This window comes from Dreissena polymorpha, chromosome 2 (assembly GCF_020536995.1).
Source record: "Dreissena polymorpha isolate Duluth1 chromosome 2, UMN_Dpol_1.0, whole genome shotgun sequence".
Taxonomy (NCBI): domain Eukaryota; kingdom Metazoa; phylum Mollusca; class Bivalvia; order Myida; family Dreissenidae; genus Dreissena; species Dreissena polymorpha.
The window spans coordinates 28,511,487-28,528,840 of record NC_068356.1 but is presented as its reverse complement, the minus strand read 5'-3'; the positions used below and the strand labels follow the sequence as shown (position 1 = coordinate 28,528,840).

At 36.1% G+C, this 17,354-nt stretch overlaps 2 protein-coding genes across 4 annotated transcripts in view; one reads left to right on the top strand and one right to left on the bottom strand.

Annotated features, from left to right (window-relative positions):
- Nucleotides 1-4,100: 4,100 nt before the first annotated feature.
- On the bottom strand, nt 4,101-6,284 carry LOC127870253 (noggin-2-like). Its single transcript, XM_052412890.1, has 2 exons — nt 6,190-6,284; nt 4,101-5,845 (listed from the first exon to the last, which is right to left on the bottom strand). The coding sequence occupies exon 2, from the start codon at nt 5,779-5,781 to the stop codon at nt 5,074-5,076; it is 708 nt and encodes a 235-aa protein (XP_052268850.1). The 5' UTR covers nt 5,782-5,845; nt 6,190-6,284; the 3' UTR covers nt 4,101-5,073.
- An 8,090-nt stretch (nt 6,285-14,374) lies between these two features.
- The window catches only part of LOC127866364 (kinesin-like protein KIF19), a 38,235-nt gene continuing 35,255 nt past the window's right edge, over nt 14,375-17,354 (top strand). Inside the window, exon 1 of one of the 3 annotated variants that reach the window (XM_052406843.1) lies at nt 14,375-14,998. In XM_052406843.1, the coding sequence (XP_052262803.1) occupies nt 14,954-14,998 (45 nt within the window). In that variant the 5' untranslated portion in view covers nt 14,375-14,953. The remainder of the gene's footprint in view (nt 14,999-17,354) is intronic. The other 2 variants (XM_052406844.1, XM_052406841.1) reach the window with 2 other exon arrangements.

Below are 17,354 nucleotides of genomic sequence, written 5' to 3'. Positions count from 1 at the left end.
ATATATATTGATTATATCCCATTTCATGTTTCCTCGAATCTAATTTGCTTCTACTATAGCATCCTTGCCATTAAAAACTGTTCAAGACAGTAACGAATATTTTATCAGATAAGCTGATAAAGTAAAGACAGAAAACTCGTTTTTTTGTCAGAAAAGCCGGTACAGTTTGGTCTATTAGCTGAACAATTATGTCAGTATGGTTCAGTCATGCACTTTCAAGAAAACTTGATTTGACACCTGAAGCTATATCGAGTGGTTAGAATATATTCCTTCGATGTATTTTGTTATTTGCGCGTACAACTGGCAGCTGTCAGGAATTTGTTGCACGTACGTGTGGGTATGCTGTTAAAAAGTTTTGATCAAAAGGCGGTGTTTTATGTAGGGTTATATATTTAAGATTTAAACATTTTAGTTGGTAATAGGTTTGTGAACAAATGCAATCAACGGCTTACATGGGAGTGTTGTTTTATGCTCTCGAAGTTTTTTTTTAGATCTGCTTACAATAATCTTATTATTATGCATTATATAATGTTTAGCTGCTATAAATATACAAATGTGTTTTAAGAGCGTTAGTATTATTTAGATGCCTTCTTAGTGTTACAGGAATCCGATATTCAGTCAACATACTTCTTTTTGGTGATTAAAATAATTGTATTTACTGTTTTCAGTTTCTCATTTTACATAAATCATCATATTTGTTATTCTTTCTTCAAATCATACCAAAAATGAGTCCTTTGGGGGATATTTGGACTAATTTATTTCTGTAACATCCATAGGCTGCTATGATTGCTGGACCGTGCACATTGCATCGAACAGAGCTTTGATCATTGCTCACTGACATGTTGTTGGTTAGATGCACGAACTTTAAATAACTATTTGCAATTTTAATTTTCATAAGTCTAGAACCATAAGAATAATAGTCCCAAGTAGATAATATATACTCTGCAGATGTAAACCATTAAAGACCCATAAACACTGCCCGATACTATTACGGTATATTAAAACTTCCAACAACAAAATTGCCATACTAAGGTTCATTACAATAAGACCCCAAAATAAGTAACATTAGTGTACAAACGTTAAATCCATTCTTCAACTTTGTAGAATCTAAAATCATTTAACGATGTCATCTTCTTGCGTTTTACGGTTCATCTCCTGTCAGGCTCGGTTGCATTCGCTTTATGTTTGTTTGCATAATTGGAGCGCATCTGACTGTGCTTTCTATTAGGTTCGCTCGATATTATACTAGATAACGGGCTAATTCAAAATCATGGGAAAACCAAATTCTTTCATTGAAGCAGTTCCATTCAATTACGTATTGCCCAACATACGCTTACAGGATGACGTCCTCGCTTGAGCTCCGTTAATTATTAACATAATGATTATTCATGAGAACTACGTACGTCGTGCTTCTGACGCAACCTGAAGCCATCTCGCGTTCGCATGTAAATGTTAGGATATCGTCGCGGAAAATTCCAATGAAATAAATTTCCCCACAAAAAATAAAAACGAGAATTTTTCATCTCATTAAATCAATTTTACCAGACCACATCTAGCGTTGTAATTTTGGGTTGCTATAAGGACCACTGATTTTGTATGGGTTAACTTTATTTCACGAAGTATTTTTTGATTTTGAGTGTTTATGGATCGTTAAAACTGCAGTCATGATTACAGAAGGTATCAATAGCAATTAATGCTAATATAAACACACTCCTCTATTATATGAACAATAAGCTGTGTCTGGATAAAGATCAGGGACGATCAATGGCCTTTTGGGATTTTTGAGCGTCGATCGCGATGAAACATGGCATCCACACGGACCAACCCGGCACCAAGACGCCATCAACCGGGCGCCCACACGGACTGTCCCGGCAGAGCTACGGACCTACTCGACAAAGATTAACATGGTCAAACACGGCATCTACACGGACCATCTCTGACCTACACGACAACGACACGGAAAAACACGGCAGCCTTACGGACCAAACACTATATACGCCGGACCGGAAATAACTTGCATAAAAGCATGATGATTTTCGGTGATTCCATCATTCCGCAATCAAATTTTGAAGGTGTAACCTCGTATACATGGCTAAAACGTCAATATGCCATCTAAAATGAAACATACTGTCAAAGTGGGCCTTCAAGTTCCAAAAAGATCGTCACAAGCATAATTCACTATCGATGAAAAACAGCAACATCTAGGAGAAACAAACCAGATCTACAACAATCAGCACAACCCACAGAAACTGACGCTTCAGAGAAAGATGAGTCATCATTGTTGATTTGCTTAAGTAGAACCCTATGTTGAACACGAATAGCATTACTGCCCAAATGAATTTGTAGTTGGCGTCGACCATGACCATGAACATTAAGGAATGGTACTAATTATAGTACAAGGAGGTACCACACCGAGGTCACAGTATGGCGATGTGCTCCTCGCCCAAGGCACCCACACAGTAGTGAAACTACCGGTCGCCGAACTGCTTGGTGATGCTCTTCCACTCTTCTGGCGTTTCATGACCGGACATCGGTTCCTTATCACATTCTACAAATATCGCATCGCAGACCTGGTGGATGATCTAATTCATACATCAGAGAGTGGTAACTGTTCCCGATGTTACGTACCGCAATGTTTTTGCCAACCCAATGCCAGCTGTCAGATGCTTTCAGTTTTATTTGTTTGGATTGATTCTTTGCTAAAGGCTTGTCAAGAACTCTTGGTATATCTGATAGTCCATGCGAAAGATATTTAAGAAGCGTATGCTTTCTTGAGTTCGTTCATCAGCTGTGCGTATTTAGCCAGGCCTGGTCTTCTGGCGAGCCATTGTCGGACCCAGATGGTTCTCCTTTCATACGTTTTACTGGTGTAGGCAATTCTGCTTGGGAGAGTTTCTATTGGTCTGTAGTCGCTTCGCTTAAGCAAGCACGATACTGTTTTCAACCTGAGCTTTTGCATCAGAAGCTGGCATCTCATCGGCATCAGCATGGCCTAAGTCATCATCTAAATGCCCATGTTGCATCATCGGTAGCACAGAAGACAACCGTACAACTACCGTCACGCTCCTCCATGGACATTGGTCTGTAATGTGTTCCCGGACTGTCAATTACGTACACAGAAAACAAAGGCATAAATACAGCTGTCCCCGTACCTTATACGGCAGCTACACGGACCGTCCCGGATGCTGCCATCTTCCCGGATCGTCAAGGAGCAGCACGGCAATTTTGAACTGTCCAAAACTGTTTGCCTCCCGGAGCCCCAATGATATTCCCAGACGTCCCGGGACCTACGCGGATCAACTCGGAGCTACAGTGAGGCTACACGTTTCACATGTCGGATCATCCTGGATTTGATCCGTGTTGATCTGGCATCTGTATGAGAGTGAGGTTTTAGGTATCAATTGGCTATTTAGGGGACTTGGTGTATCATTAATGCAGATCACGAAGTTCAATCAAACACTATTGAGTCAATAGTATTGACAGATCATACGGTTTTCCTTTAGTTATGAAGTAGTTTATGTAGACGATAGTTGATCTTCTATTTTAAGCTATTATTCGATTCTAAAGTGAATACGTGTGATCAATAGGATTGATGACCTCGTTAAATCATTTCATAACGTTATGTCTATAATTCAGAAAAATCTAACCCGTTCGGTAATCAGTATCAACCATTTTTTCTATGTTTTCACACGATTACTCGCGTGCCAAGTGCGGTCTGCTTGCTGATGAGAGCATTCGATGGAAACCGTGTATTGTGTTTCTCTGGTCGACATCGTCCCATGCTGGCTCTAAGACGTACTTGGTATTGAGGCGATACTTTGCGGATAATATTCAATTGCGCTTATACGAAATCAGTTATCAACAAATACAAATTCAAGGTACCGGTAAATGTCTATGACTTAAATCAAAATCATTGTATTAACGTTTATATTAATGATTTACAAAGAATGAAATCAGATGCAAGCAATTATAATTGAATGATAGTTTATATGATTTGTTTTAGAAATGACATATTTTAACTTCACCAAAGAAATAACATATGAAGCTTTGTGGCATATCTTGTTCTAAAATTGTATATTGGGAAGATCATATATTTATATCTTTAAGTTTATACGAGAAAATACAAACTGCATGCTTAGTTCTTGAAAACTTCTTTATTTCAAACCTTTTCACGTTTTGGTAAATTGAAAAAATTAAAACAAAAATGTTTCAGATTCGCAAATTTTTGTTTTAGTTATGATTTGTGTGAGGGAACAGTAATACTGCACATTTACCATGCTCTAAAATATCCATTATATGCATCTTTTGACGGTTAAAAACATGAAAATCATAAAGCGTTGCAACGCAAACGATTGCATAATTTGGAGAGCTCTGTTGTTGTCGTTATATATTTATGAGCACGGATGGCCGAGTGGTTTAAGCGTTTGACTTTTACTCCAGGGGTCAGTGGTTCGAGCCCAGTTGAGGGTTACTTTTTTCTTTCTTTAATTTTATTCTTGTTTTTCTTTACTGGACCTTTTTTAATTTTAGATCAAATGTATACATTTATCAATATAAAGTATTGAATGACAAACTAAAATACATGCCAAAACCTGTGAAGAGGTCCCGTTAACTAACTGTATTAGCTAGATAGATAGAGGTTTTTGAAGCCACGTATTTTTTCTTCTTTTGATAGAAATATAATGACTTTTCATATTCTTAACTATTTGCTAATTGATTGAAGATTGAAATAATTACTTAGGCATATGCTGCATTCGGAAATAAAAAATGTAAATTGACGAGTATCGCATTGTTTGTATAGTACAAACTTAAAACATAAAAACTAATTTATTATTTAAATACAATGTACATTTCGTCAATTGATCTTTTGTCAAGCTCAACGAAAATCTGTTTAACAAACCTTGATTTTTGTTATTGCTAAATAAAAAATGAAGAAACATAACAAACATTATAACAATAAAACAACAAATCATACTTTGTAAGCAACCCATCACATTAAGGAAGACAAATCTTGAAGTGCTGGAGCATAGTGAAATGGAGTGTCTGTAAAATCACATAGTGCAGGATTGCGGGTTAGCATTGACACTCACAACTCGTGGTTACTTCGTGCGGAATTTTCCTCCATTTACATTTAAGAGAATTACTTAACTTTACTGATGTCACATCTGGCCCTTTTCTGTCACCAGTTCGGTTAGCGTTACTTTTAGCACGTCTGTCAATAGTTCCTTTGTGTCGTGTACAAATCCATCTGAGTATTTTTAATGTAACCACACTTCCCCTTTTGCACGTCATTCCTGGGGGCCAAGAACAAGGTTTACTTTCTTCGCAATATCCCTCTTTTACAAAACGAGGCCAAACCAAATGTCCTAAATCTTCCCACGTATATTTCACAGTGCATGTCGATAGGTCACGTAAAAATGACGCTATACTATTTGCAGTGCCGTTGTTTTTATCGATATTAAAATGATATAGATATTTAAGTATGTCAGTCACTCGTTCACTTGACATGCCAAAATGATCTGTTCCCGTTTGCAAATGACCTACTTTCTGGCCTGGATCCTCGATACTCATCCATTCTGGATCAAAATTGTTACCAAGAAGACGAAAAAGCTTCTTTGGTTTGATTTGAGCACTAGATGGGAGATTTTCCATCAGAGCGGTAAGCAACGGGTCGTCAATTGTTTGTGTTCCGACAATTGCACTGGCTGTGTGCCGCAGAATGGACAGCGTGAAGAACACGAGGACCACATGACCATCCATTATGGCACGCCTCCGCGTCATGATCGGTGATCTGTTATAGTCAATTGAGCCCAACAAAGTGTGTATTTTTTACTATTTCGTCGTACTAAAATGTAAAGAATATGGGATTTCTGTAATTTCCAGAACAAAATATATTAATGTTTGAATCAGCAATACTCATTGAAATGTACATTTTCTGCTGTCATTAGAACAATTACAATCACCAGTAGTATTACACCTCTAATGTAAGCAATATGTATATTATGATTATGCATTATTATTATTAGTAGTAGTAGTATTAGTATTATTATTACCATTATTAATATTATTATTATTATTATTATAATTATTATTATTATTATCATTATTATTATTATTATTTATTAATTTGTTTATTATTATTATTATTAACACTTTATACAATTAAAGAGATTTTAAAAGCACACTTACCTAAACAAATTAATTCGCAAGTTGTTGAAAATTTCTCCGTACTAGAAAAGTCGCTTTATCAACCTTGCATCATCATCACCACGTGCAAACTGAGAGACTTTCGATACTGGCGCGCATATAATGCACAGAGTACGTGCGCAAAGTCATGCAGGCGTTTCGATTAAATGCACGTCATTTATAGCGAATTGCATTACGCAAGATGAGAAGTGAGTTAGCATGATTTCTGCCAAAATATTGTTGACTTTTGGAGATTATCACTTTCACAGATTATCCACGTTTGAATGTTCCGCATTAATTTTCACTTCGGGTATAAGAGCCAAGCTCCGCGAGCGTTTTATGCAAGAAATCTGGATAGGTATTTTTCTAGCTAATAGAATGTATCAAAATTTCGTCGCTTTTGTTTACAGATACCTGGATAGGAACATTTCTGGGTGTTTAATTTCTTATCCAGAAGGACCTCTCAGACTCAACCCGATTCCTTTCGTTTTATCGCAACAGAAACTAGTCTGAGGGCAACCACAATAGCTCGAGACGCAAATTTTCCTAATTGTGTTTGTACTGAAGAAGTCGAATGTTGACTGTATTACATAGGTGTTCGGCATCCGCAATATTTGACAAATGTCAGCATAATATTTTATACGGCAACTTATACGTTCTTTCCGATTGTTAAAATGAATGGCGCCGAATTCATTTAAACTCCAGAGCAATTTTTTATTTGAGGCATTTCCTTTTGAATACCTTCCTCAAACCTTCTTCTTGAGATCACTATGTTGCATTCGTTTTACTTTTTGTAATAATTATCTCGTGTGTATTACTCAATAGTTCGAGTTATTAAGATTACATGCATATGTCGTACTTGAGTGTATTAAACTTGCGTCATGGGAAATAGTGTCTTATGTTATATGCGGCCAGAATTAACACAGTCACACAGTAACACAGTAACGCAGCCACGCGACCGCTAACTAAACGTAATAGCGAAAAGGGAAACTCCTGGCCAGACTGCGAGGATACACATACTGATCTGGAGCTACGCTGGTCGCATATTCACAAGACCCATTTTCCAATGATGCGGATCATTTGTTCAACGGATGTCGCAAATGAAACATTCGTTGTTCGACATATGTTATATGTCCTGAAAATGGTAACAACGTTCGAAAACGGGAATCGTACATTCTCAAAATAGAATTGAACATGTACTAGTATATGTGTCTCGGCAAAAACGAAGATTCACCGTGATTACGATAATTACATGTACTCAGTGGTGGGGCGGAAATGGTCGTTTGATAATTTGAAACTCAGTCCACATAAAAGTTATGTTACCGAATCGGGAATCGAATACCCACTAGATGCCCGAAAAAAAGAATTTTTACGTATGATTAATGCAGCGTTTTTGTATGCATTTTTACAGATAATAGACCTACTTATAAAAACTGTAAATATTCCGCGTTTGAGAAAACCACATCATCGTTGACTGATGGGGCGAACACATTGTTTTCATTAAATCATATTTTCGACAAGTTGCAGACCAGCGCCTTGGCATCTGTTTACAAATACCGGTAGCTAGCGGTGCTACCCTGGGACAGAACAGCGACAACCCGAGCGGTGCGTGATTTTATCGATTGCATGCGGCCATATATAACAATCGCTTGGTAGATGGGTTAAAGAAAAAATGGCGATATACAGGAGACACCCCTTAGTCTTATAGTACCCGACTTGAAGCACCCAGTAAATTGAACCTCCATTGGATCCATTGATTCTGGCGCCTGGTAGTTAGCTTTAGACCACGGATCCGTGTATGTGTACTTCGATTTCTATGACATACCTCTTTGTCTGAGGCTGCATTATGTCAGGACCCGAAATTGTCACAACACTCCTACTTAATCAACTTACTAAACTCAAGAAAGTAGTGAGGTTTTTTTTTTAATTAAAGCTGCAATTTCCATTTGTTTTTTAATAAAAGATATATAATGTTTGGCGTGGTCTAGTGTTGTGGGTGGGGAACAGGAGTATCCGGAGGAAACCCCACCTGTCCGATATTATAACATCCGACCAAACTCACAGGCTTCTGTGGACGGGAATCGAACCCCGGTCGACAAGGTCAGAAGCGCTTGTACCCACAACTGCGCTTACCGGACACCCATCCACATGGCTCCGCTGATACAATGTCTCTTATGTGGCAACGTGGCATTTCAGCATATAATGACATGTTCATGGCTATCAAAACATAATCTCACTGCGGGGTTTTCGATCCAGATTGACGTAAGAGAATGTATAGGACTATCATTGTTCATTGTTGTCTTCGAGAGATAACCTAGTTCATCTGACAGAGTTATTATTTTTATGATGTAAGAGTTTTTGTTATTTCCTCAGTACCAGATTTACCGTTCAGTGGAGAGTGGGTCAACGAAATATGATTAGAGTCTTTAAATATTCAACCTAGTGTATTTAATTTCTAATTTATTTAATATGCATCGTGAAGACAATTGTTCCGAGTTATAATGGTGTTTGTCGATGATCAGTTAAATGAATTTGTATATGTACGTTTACGCAAAAATAATTATCCGAAAACTATAACAATACGCATTGAATTCGACATATCTTACATTAACTTTCACATTAATTGAAATAGTAATGTATAAGGTTCTTCGGATTCCAGATGTTCGTACGATGTGTAGCCCCTATTATTCGGAAAATAAAACACATCTTTAGATACCTGTATATATTTTTTGCGCCCGCATGTCCCATTTCCATGCATCAGATTGTCTTAATTACAATTTGTAGACTTGTTGGTCAATCCTACTTATTTTCAACAAATATATAATCAAAATGTTTATAATCTGTGCTTTGGCCTCGCCTCTGATTATATTAAAATGGGAATAAAATTGTTTATTTTTTCGTTTTATTGTGTATGTTTACTCCAATAGTTTGGGGCTAAACTCCGTCGAACAACTTATCAATTTTAGCACCCTAACAAGCACCATTTTCGCCTACAAACCGGACACCTGTCAGACGCACTTGAGTTAAGTGCGGTTACTTATCAAAATATTGTCCTAAATGATCCCGTCAATTTTTCATTACTTTTGACAGTTTTATGTGTTCACATAGTTTCGCAGGAAAAGACTTTTGTTGATTTTTTTACATCTTTTAACGAACTTTGTTTATTAAAGTACTAGTATCTATTTTAATAAGACCCAAACACTCCATATTGCTGCATTTAACATTTGAGTTCGCCAGGCAACCTTTCCAACTTCGTATTAACTGAGTCACGTGTAAGCCAGTGAAAATAAATGCATTCACGCGGTTTAATATAAGTTTCTTCCAGCATCCATTTACTTTCGCATTAAACTATGCAAGTATTCACATTTTCGTATGAATCTTATTGTTGTTGCTTATCGGACAATAGTTTTACGCGCGAACTTACATAACATTCAAAACTGGTAAATGCAGACATCACCTTGTACATGCGAACTTACCCGGCAAAATTTTGACACGCAAACATTCGGAAAAAAAAGGAAATTTGAACTTTCATATGGCATAAACTTATGTTCTTGCCTTTAACTATATTTAGGAGTGAACATAACGGACATACGGTCTACGTGCAGACATGGGCATTATCGTGATGTGTATGTTTATTCGTAAGCGTTGAGTATATTTTTTGGCCATTTTTTCCTCAACGGTCAAAGTGGAGAACCGTGAAAGTATGGAGAATGCTACGGGGATTATTTTCAGCTTTTTTCACGTCGAAGTATACCGCCGTGGTAACGGTGATTGATCTTTATGTTATGGCATACCTCTTACACGATTCGCCCCATGCAGTGGCCGAGTTGTTTAAATCGGAAACGATTTGTTTTTCAACGAGTAGTTAACTGTTTTGGTTTTGGTTTTGTTTTAGAATTGTACTCAAATTAATAATCTTCATCGTCTGCAAATTATATGAAAAGTAACTTAACAGCAACGGATACGACAAATGTACTTGAAAAGAGCGTTTTTATTTATAGCGATTTTTTTGTGATAACTGGTAAAACTTTTTACATAGAAAACGGATTATACCTGAAAACTAACAGTTCATCATTTTGATGTGCGGACCTTTGTTCAAAACGTTCACAGGCCGGCCTCCCTGTATTTCGTGTTCATGAGACATTCTCGTTTACAGACGTTTCGTATCGGACATACCTAGTGTATTTAATTAACGCAAACGTATCAAACATAACTTACATTGCACGTTCTAACGTCGCGCTCGTGCTTTATGTAAACAAACATTTTAGTTTTATGCAATTGAACCTTACGAATTACCGTTTAAAACTTGTCAAATAGAATTCACCCTCATATATGTACACATGTAGGTGCGGTTTATTTCAACTGTGTGCGCATCAAATAGTAACAAAATGTGAGTACGTTAGTCATTGCCTCTGCATTTCGTTCATGCCGAAAAGTAAAATAAAAACAAAATGCATGACAGATGAATTTAATTCAATATACATGATTTATTCATGGGCTTTATTCCAGATCGTTGTCTTCAGTGGGTGTCGTGTTTGATGGGAAACTATTTCGTCTTACAGATTATGCAATTTTGCAAAAATCTTATGAGATGCACTTTCTGCATTAGCCGTGAACAAATCCATTTTCGACGTCTTTCCTCACGACCGGGCTGATCTGCAGTTTTCAGCGTCCCGCGGAGAACTGTTAACATTTAATATTTAACATGCATAGTAAATCATTTACGTGCAAAACATTAGCGCGCTCTACGCAATGCCTCGCCTCCCTCGAGAACGACATACACACGATTGTAGGGGATGAAACTGCAGTTAAATTCGTATTTAGTTAGTTCACAAACGCCTGCTCCCAGCGGTTATAATTCTAACATTGTCTTGTTTTTAGTACTTTAAACGTTTTTTATTGTATTAAAATAGAGCAACGACATTTTTATCCGCGCTATTCAGAGCCTGTTTAATGTTTCATTTTGATGAAGTTTTCTAGTGCAAAGATTCTGGTAAAAACATCTTTTAGGCAAGAGTTCCAAGATACGGAACCTAGATGCCGTCAACCGGAATGATCCATTCAATAAAAACGTGTAAAAAGGGTAAATTAAATATTTAGTATACTCTTCGACGTGTTCACTTCAAAACTGAATGCGTCATATACAGACCATATAATATAGTCGGGTTGTGCAATGGGTTAATCAGTTACCACCCTTTCCGCCTAGACTGGATTTTCGTGTAAAAGAGACTTCCTTACAATGAATAATTCCAAAAAAAGCGGGAAGTGTCGTCCCCGATTCACATGTATACTCCACCGACTAATCTGGGTACTTCTTTTCGAACATACGTTAAGCGTTGCATTCCCTGAGCGCGGTAAAATAATATTGGAATAACCATTAACTGATCAGAGAAACAATTTTCAACCAAAGAAAAGTTCCAAAAAGCATGGACATATAACTAACTTTCAAATGAATCGCCAACGTTCGCGACATACCACCGAAGTTCATGTATATTATATATGTACCGGAAGTCACGTGGGTAAGAAGTGTCGTTTTTCAATATGGAATAATAACAAATAACATGCTCTGTCCTTAAAAATATCAACCCCACACGCCAATCTAAAAATCCAGCCTGTTCTTCACCATTTTATTTTTGTGTTTAGTTTTAAGCTCCAACATTAACACATTTGAAAATGCATTAGATATGTAATCCACGGCAATGCTTTCACTTTACCTCTATTAGTTAGTGTGTGAATATTAAGTATCCCTTTTCTCTGTGACACGCTCCATGATTCAATCAAGTTTAGACGGCGGCAAAATTTAAACGTTTGATAAAATGTATTCCTGTGTATTATAATCTGACGAATCCTCTTAGATTACTCTTGCATGATTAATTGTTTCAACATTGTCATCAGTAAGGCAGAATTTGCCGATTTTGGGGTCATGTTTGGTGTATATATGTTTTTTGTGTTATAATTTCAACTTTCAGGTGGTGGAATACGCATTTAAGCATGGGTTTGGTTGTGGTTCACGATAATCAGAATCATGGTTTTTGTTGTTTTCAACATATTTGCGAGTGTAATCTCCTTCGATTGAGAGTACGTCAACATGCGCTCGATTGGTCATTTTCGGCTCGGCAACTGCTATAATGTACCACCGGGTACTCTTAAGTATACTTAAATGTACCCCGGGTACGTAAAATGTACTAAAACGTAACCGGTCAATTAAGAATGTACCCGAGTTTTATTACCGCCCAAAAATCCGATGTTGTAAAACGTGCTACGGATACGAAACAAAATTCATTTGGAACAAAACCTGCCTCAACATCCTTTTTGAGTATGAGTTTCGATAATATAAAGGCCATCATGATAGAACATTCACATACATATGGTCATAATTATTTTTTTTTAAAGCCGACAACGACCAATTTAGCGTTAGAATTCACGGGTACATTTTAGTATATTTTCCGTACTCGGGGTACCCTGGGTACATTAAAATAGTACCTGAGCCGACACTACGCTGTTCGCACGTGCAATAAAACCAATTTGCGCATGTCGTGGATGTAACAGTATTACTTGAATGTTTGAAAAGAAAACTGCGTCTTTATCAAATGTCAACATACCATATGTTTCGATGACGAAGAAATAAATTCATAATAAGTGATGTGAGGATACATGTGATCTCACGTAGTAAAATTTGTATCTACAAACACTTTTATGTAGTCTTTTATATTGCGCTTCATATCAAACATTTCATGCGGTCGATTTGCGACTCTAAAGTGAAAAAAAGAACGTAACAATACTCAAAACTTTGTTTTTAATTTACTAACTTAAAAAACGTAACGTAAACGTTTTCTAGCTTTATTTCAAAGTCTGGATATACGCCGAATATCTTTTTAAAAATATATTTCTTGTTACGCATCACTAGAACATTTAAAAACACTCAGGATGTCATGTTCAATAGTATGCATAATAAATAAATAAATTATTGCGGGTATTTTGGTTGGTTACAATGATAACATAGTCTTGTGTCTATTCGATTTTATAACAATTTTACCTACACAAATCTAGTATACATATTATCCATGACGATTAAAGCAGTAACGATTAATCCATGCAACGCATATTGAGCTAGACAGAAAAGGAATTACTTCCCTCTAACTGCTCTACGATTACCAAATAAAGCATGAATACAACAGCCTTAAAGGGACATGTTCATTTATTTGACAAAATGACAATTTTTACCAAAGTGTCAAATAAGAATATAAAAAAACACCCCTGTGTAAGAGCCTTGTTTTAAATATATCGTTTCATGTATCATCACTCGGATGAATAAAGTAATAAAATAGAAAGATTGTAACGCCTTTCTTCCAAATTTTCTTCTTAAGCTTGAATGGCACAGTGGAAACGTTTTCAACAGTTGCTCGTGTATGTGCGATGAAGTGCATTTGCGGCCTAGCCGAAACACTAGAAAACAAAAAAAAAGCTTGTTTCTTCTCGAATGTGTTTCATTGTGTATTAAGTGTGAACATTATGTGTATACCTTTAATATTTCAAAATATAACCATATTATCTGATAAAATAATATTCACAATGTAAACTTTATAATAAAAACAAGTTAAACAGTAACAATACCATACTATTTAATAAAAAAAATCTCGATTTGTTTTGTTCATTTTTTGTAAATTCTATTATTGACCATAAAGAGTATCGAGATTTTAAATTACGTGAACGAAGATTTTACAAATAGAAGCTCGCTAATGCAATAAAATAATTTCATGAATATTGCTTAATTTACAATCGCTTCTGTATTTTACAATCAAGCTTTATTTGAAAGTTGCATTTTTATTATATTTTGTTCCCGTTTACAGACATCAAACCATTCAAATATAATATGGAATAAATAATTAAATGGAATAAACTTAATATGTTGACGCGGTAATATATTTACTTTGAAATAGGCATTTAAGTTTTTTTGTGTGTGTTTTTTAATAGATTCAACACCTGTAAATAAATATTTGACGTAAACCATGTTCTAATTATCGCGTATTTGTATATCTTATCCTTATTGCAACGCATGTGCTTTTATGATACATCATGTTTTTTTATATTTAAATCTCTTATCAATCAAATTATAACCCGGTATTTCAATATTCTGCCCAACCGACGACGCACTGATGTAAAGATAATACAAAGGCAGATGGGTAGTAATGTTGACCCATCAATACCTTTACAAAGATTGCCATAAGCTGATATTTCACCGAGTCCATGAGGACCGGGCTCGATTGAAGTATTGGATATTTCACGTTCGAACAGCTATCGATCTCTGCCATTTAATCCGGCGCGAGTATTCGCAGGCGACTTGCCCTCGATAATGAAATATTTAGAGTTTAACATATGGACATAGTGGCTGCTATTTATTTTGTCGTTTGTCATAATAACTGAAGTGTATAAAAAAAAACTTCATATAAATCATAACTCAAGTTTTTGTTATAAAAGAATATTTATGTGTTTTAAATAATAACTGAATCCATTTCTGAAGTGGATCGTTTCGAAAATACATAAAATCATTGTGTTTCTGCGATTGATTGTAGGGAAAGGGATTATATTTAGAACTGGTGTTTATTGAACGAATTGTGTGTGTGTGAATGTAACGGGCATAAGTCAACAGTTAAGTGAAATATATTTGTTTTCCGGCACGAAGTTCTAGTGTTGTTCAAAACAAGACATGGGATGACGTACTCGCGTTTGTTCGTTGAGTTCAAAACAGAAATACTACAAGTGAAGAATGGCAGAAACAAAATCAAAAGGTGGAGGGGAGCAAAACCTCATGGTAAATATATTTAAATGTATTGTCATTTCTAATGTGCTTGTGTATTTCGAAATTTATGATGTCATTCCGCGCCTAAGGCTGCATGATGTTAGACCCTGAAGCACTTCTACCTAATGTACTCACTAGACTGATGAACGTTGGAACGAATTTTTAATAACAGCTTGCCGTGTCCAGCTTTGTTCGTTGTTAGTATCATATATTCAACTTCGGTTTGGTATTGTACCGTGTGGAGAGGGGGGATGCGGGATTACCCGGAGGAAACCCCACCTGTCCGGTTCGGTGACAACCAACCAAACTTACATGGGCCCTTAGCGGTGGGACTTTCATGTACCAACCACGGTGCTAACTAGGGCAGTCTCATTTCTAAATAATTGATCACAACATATCGCCTCCACCAATATCGATCTGAGCTGTGACCCACATAGTAGGCTGCGATAATGTCCATGTGATGCATACATACTAAAAGACTCAGTTTTCATGCATTCATCTATGAACTAAAGTCTTATACATTAGACGTTTGATTCGAATGAACACATATTTTTGTTTACTTTTTTGCTGAAGCCGATGGCATAGCCAAAATAAAATGTGTCTAATTTATCGTCGACTAGAGCCATACTTGTGCTATATTCTACAATAGTCCTGTTTGCACATATATGCGCGGAAAGTCTTAATGGCTGTCTTTATTCAAGTCTCCTCAATGTTTATATTGTCAATGAAGTCGTCAGCATTTAAAATATGTTAAAATGTTTTAAGGATGAATCTAAAAAATGGCAATTGAAAGCAAGCAACTCAGTTGAACTAAAAAGGATTGTGAAATAGTTATAATGTTTTCCTGCATTTATCACTATAGATTCCCTACAGATAAATAAGGACTCAAAATATCACTCTGTACTAAAATTATCAACTATTGTTTCCGTGGTTACTCGAAATGTTTGTAATCGTTAAAGGACACATCGTCGCTTGAGAACAAAGACTAAGAACAAATGATACCGCTAATTTGAATCAACCCTGTTCTGCTATACGAATTAGAATCCTTGTTTCGGAATTGGTCAAGCCAAGTGTTGTTATCAGTTTATACGTTTTCCATAGTAAGGTACATTACAATTGTCTATATAACAGGCATTGTATTTCACTTACACTAGCTTACACTCTTCTGTATTAGAAACGAAGACAGTTCACGCTGTTGTTATTTCACTATAGTTACTTCGTTCACATTTGATTCATCACGTTAAATGGATACCACATGGCGTGACATCGTAAATTACGGCAGTGTGAAAAATGTAATAAATGTATCATGCATATTACTGATATGGACATGCGGTATTGTGGCACATAGATCGTGCCATGAAACGGTGTCGAAATCGCGCGTGGCAATAACGAAAATGGAGCATGTATTTAAAGTTGTATACAATAATATTGTCATGAACTAGAACAGGCTGTACAATGTGTAGCATGCATTGATATTTAAATGCCAAATCCGCTTTAATATGGATTAAATATGAAATTAAAAGCGGGTTGCTTTTACATTGTCATACAATCTTCAGTTGTCCCATATTAACAAAAGCCTTTCAGGCTTAAATGCACGGGGTGAGGTAATTCAATCTAATAATCTACATTTTGAGATTTGTAATAACTAATTACTTTGAAGAATTGGTATCGGTGCTATTGTTCAGGTGCGAATTAGCTAATAGTAAGCATTACAATATGGCAATTTATTGTGTTGACAATACAAAACAAGCAGGAATAATGATATGATTGCAATGTCATATTAAGTTCGCATGGCAGACAGAGAAGAAGCATTTTGTCAGTATTATCCAGTGTTTTGTTAACGTCCACATCGCAGAAATAAACGACCTGAATTGATTCTAATGGCGGTGGAAGAATTTATTAATTGAACTGGAATATTTAAATAAAAATATGTATTGTATTTTGTTGTTGTTTTTTATAAAGCGGCCTTCGTTTATAGTTGCATTTGCAACAGAAATGACGTTTGAGAGAGATAGTTTGTGTGAAATTTCACAGGCATTTAATAGCATGATATAGTAAACTATAAGACTTTACTAATTAATTCCACGTGTTCGTACATGAAAACTCGTAGCAACGGTGTGTAAACTAACAAAACCATGTACAATGGTACAGCCCCAACCAAACCCGCCCCACCCAAAAGTTGTAAAGATGGAGTCCCGTACACGACACGACTGTGTCAGTGTGTACCAACAAAATTGATGGTAGAAATTGCTTATGATATAAAATAATTTATATGATTGTATCCTTATGTTTTTAATCTAGTATCTTAACGTAATTGTGCCCATGGATATATATATACAAGTTTTGTTAAATAGTACACCGGTCTTTT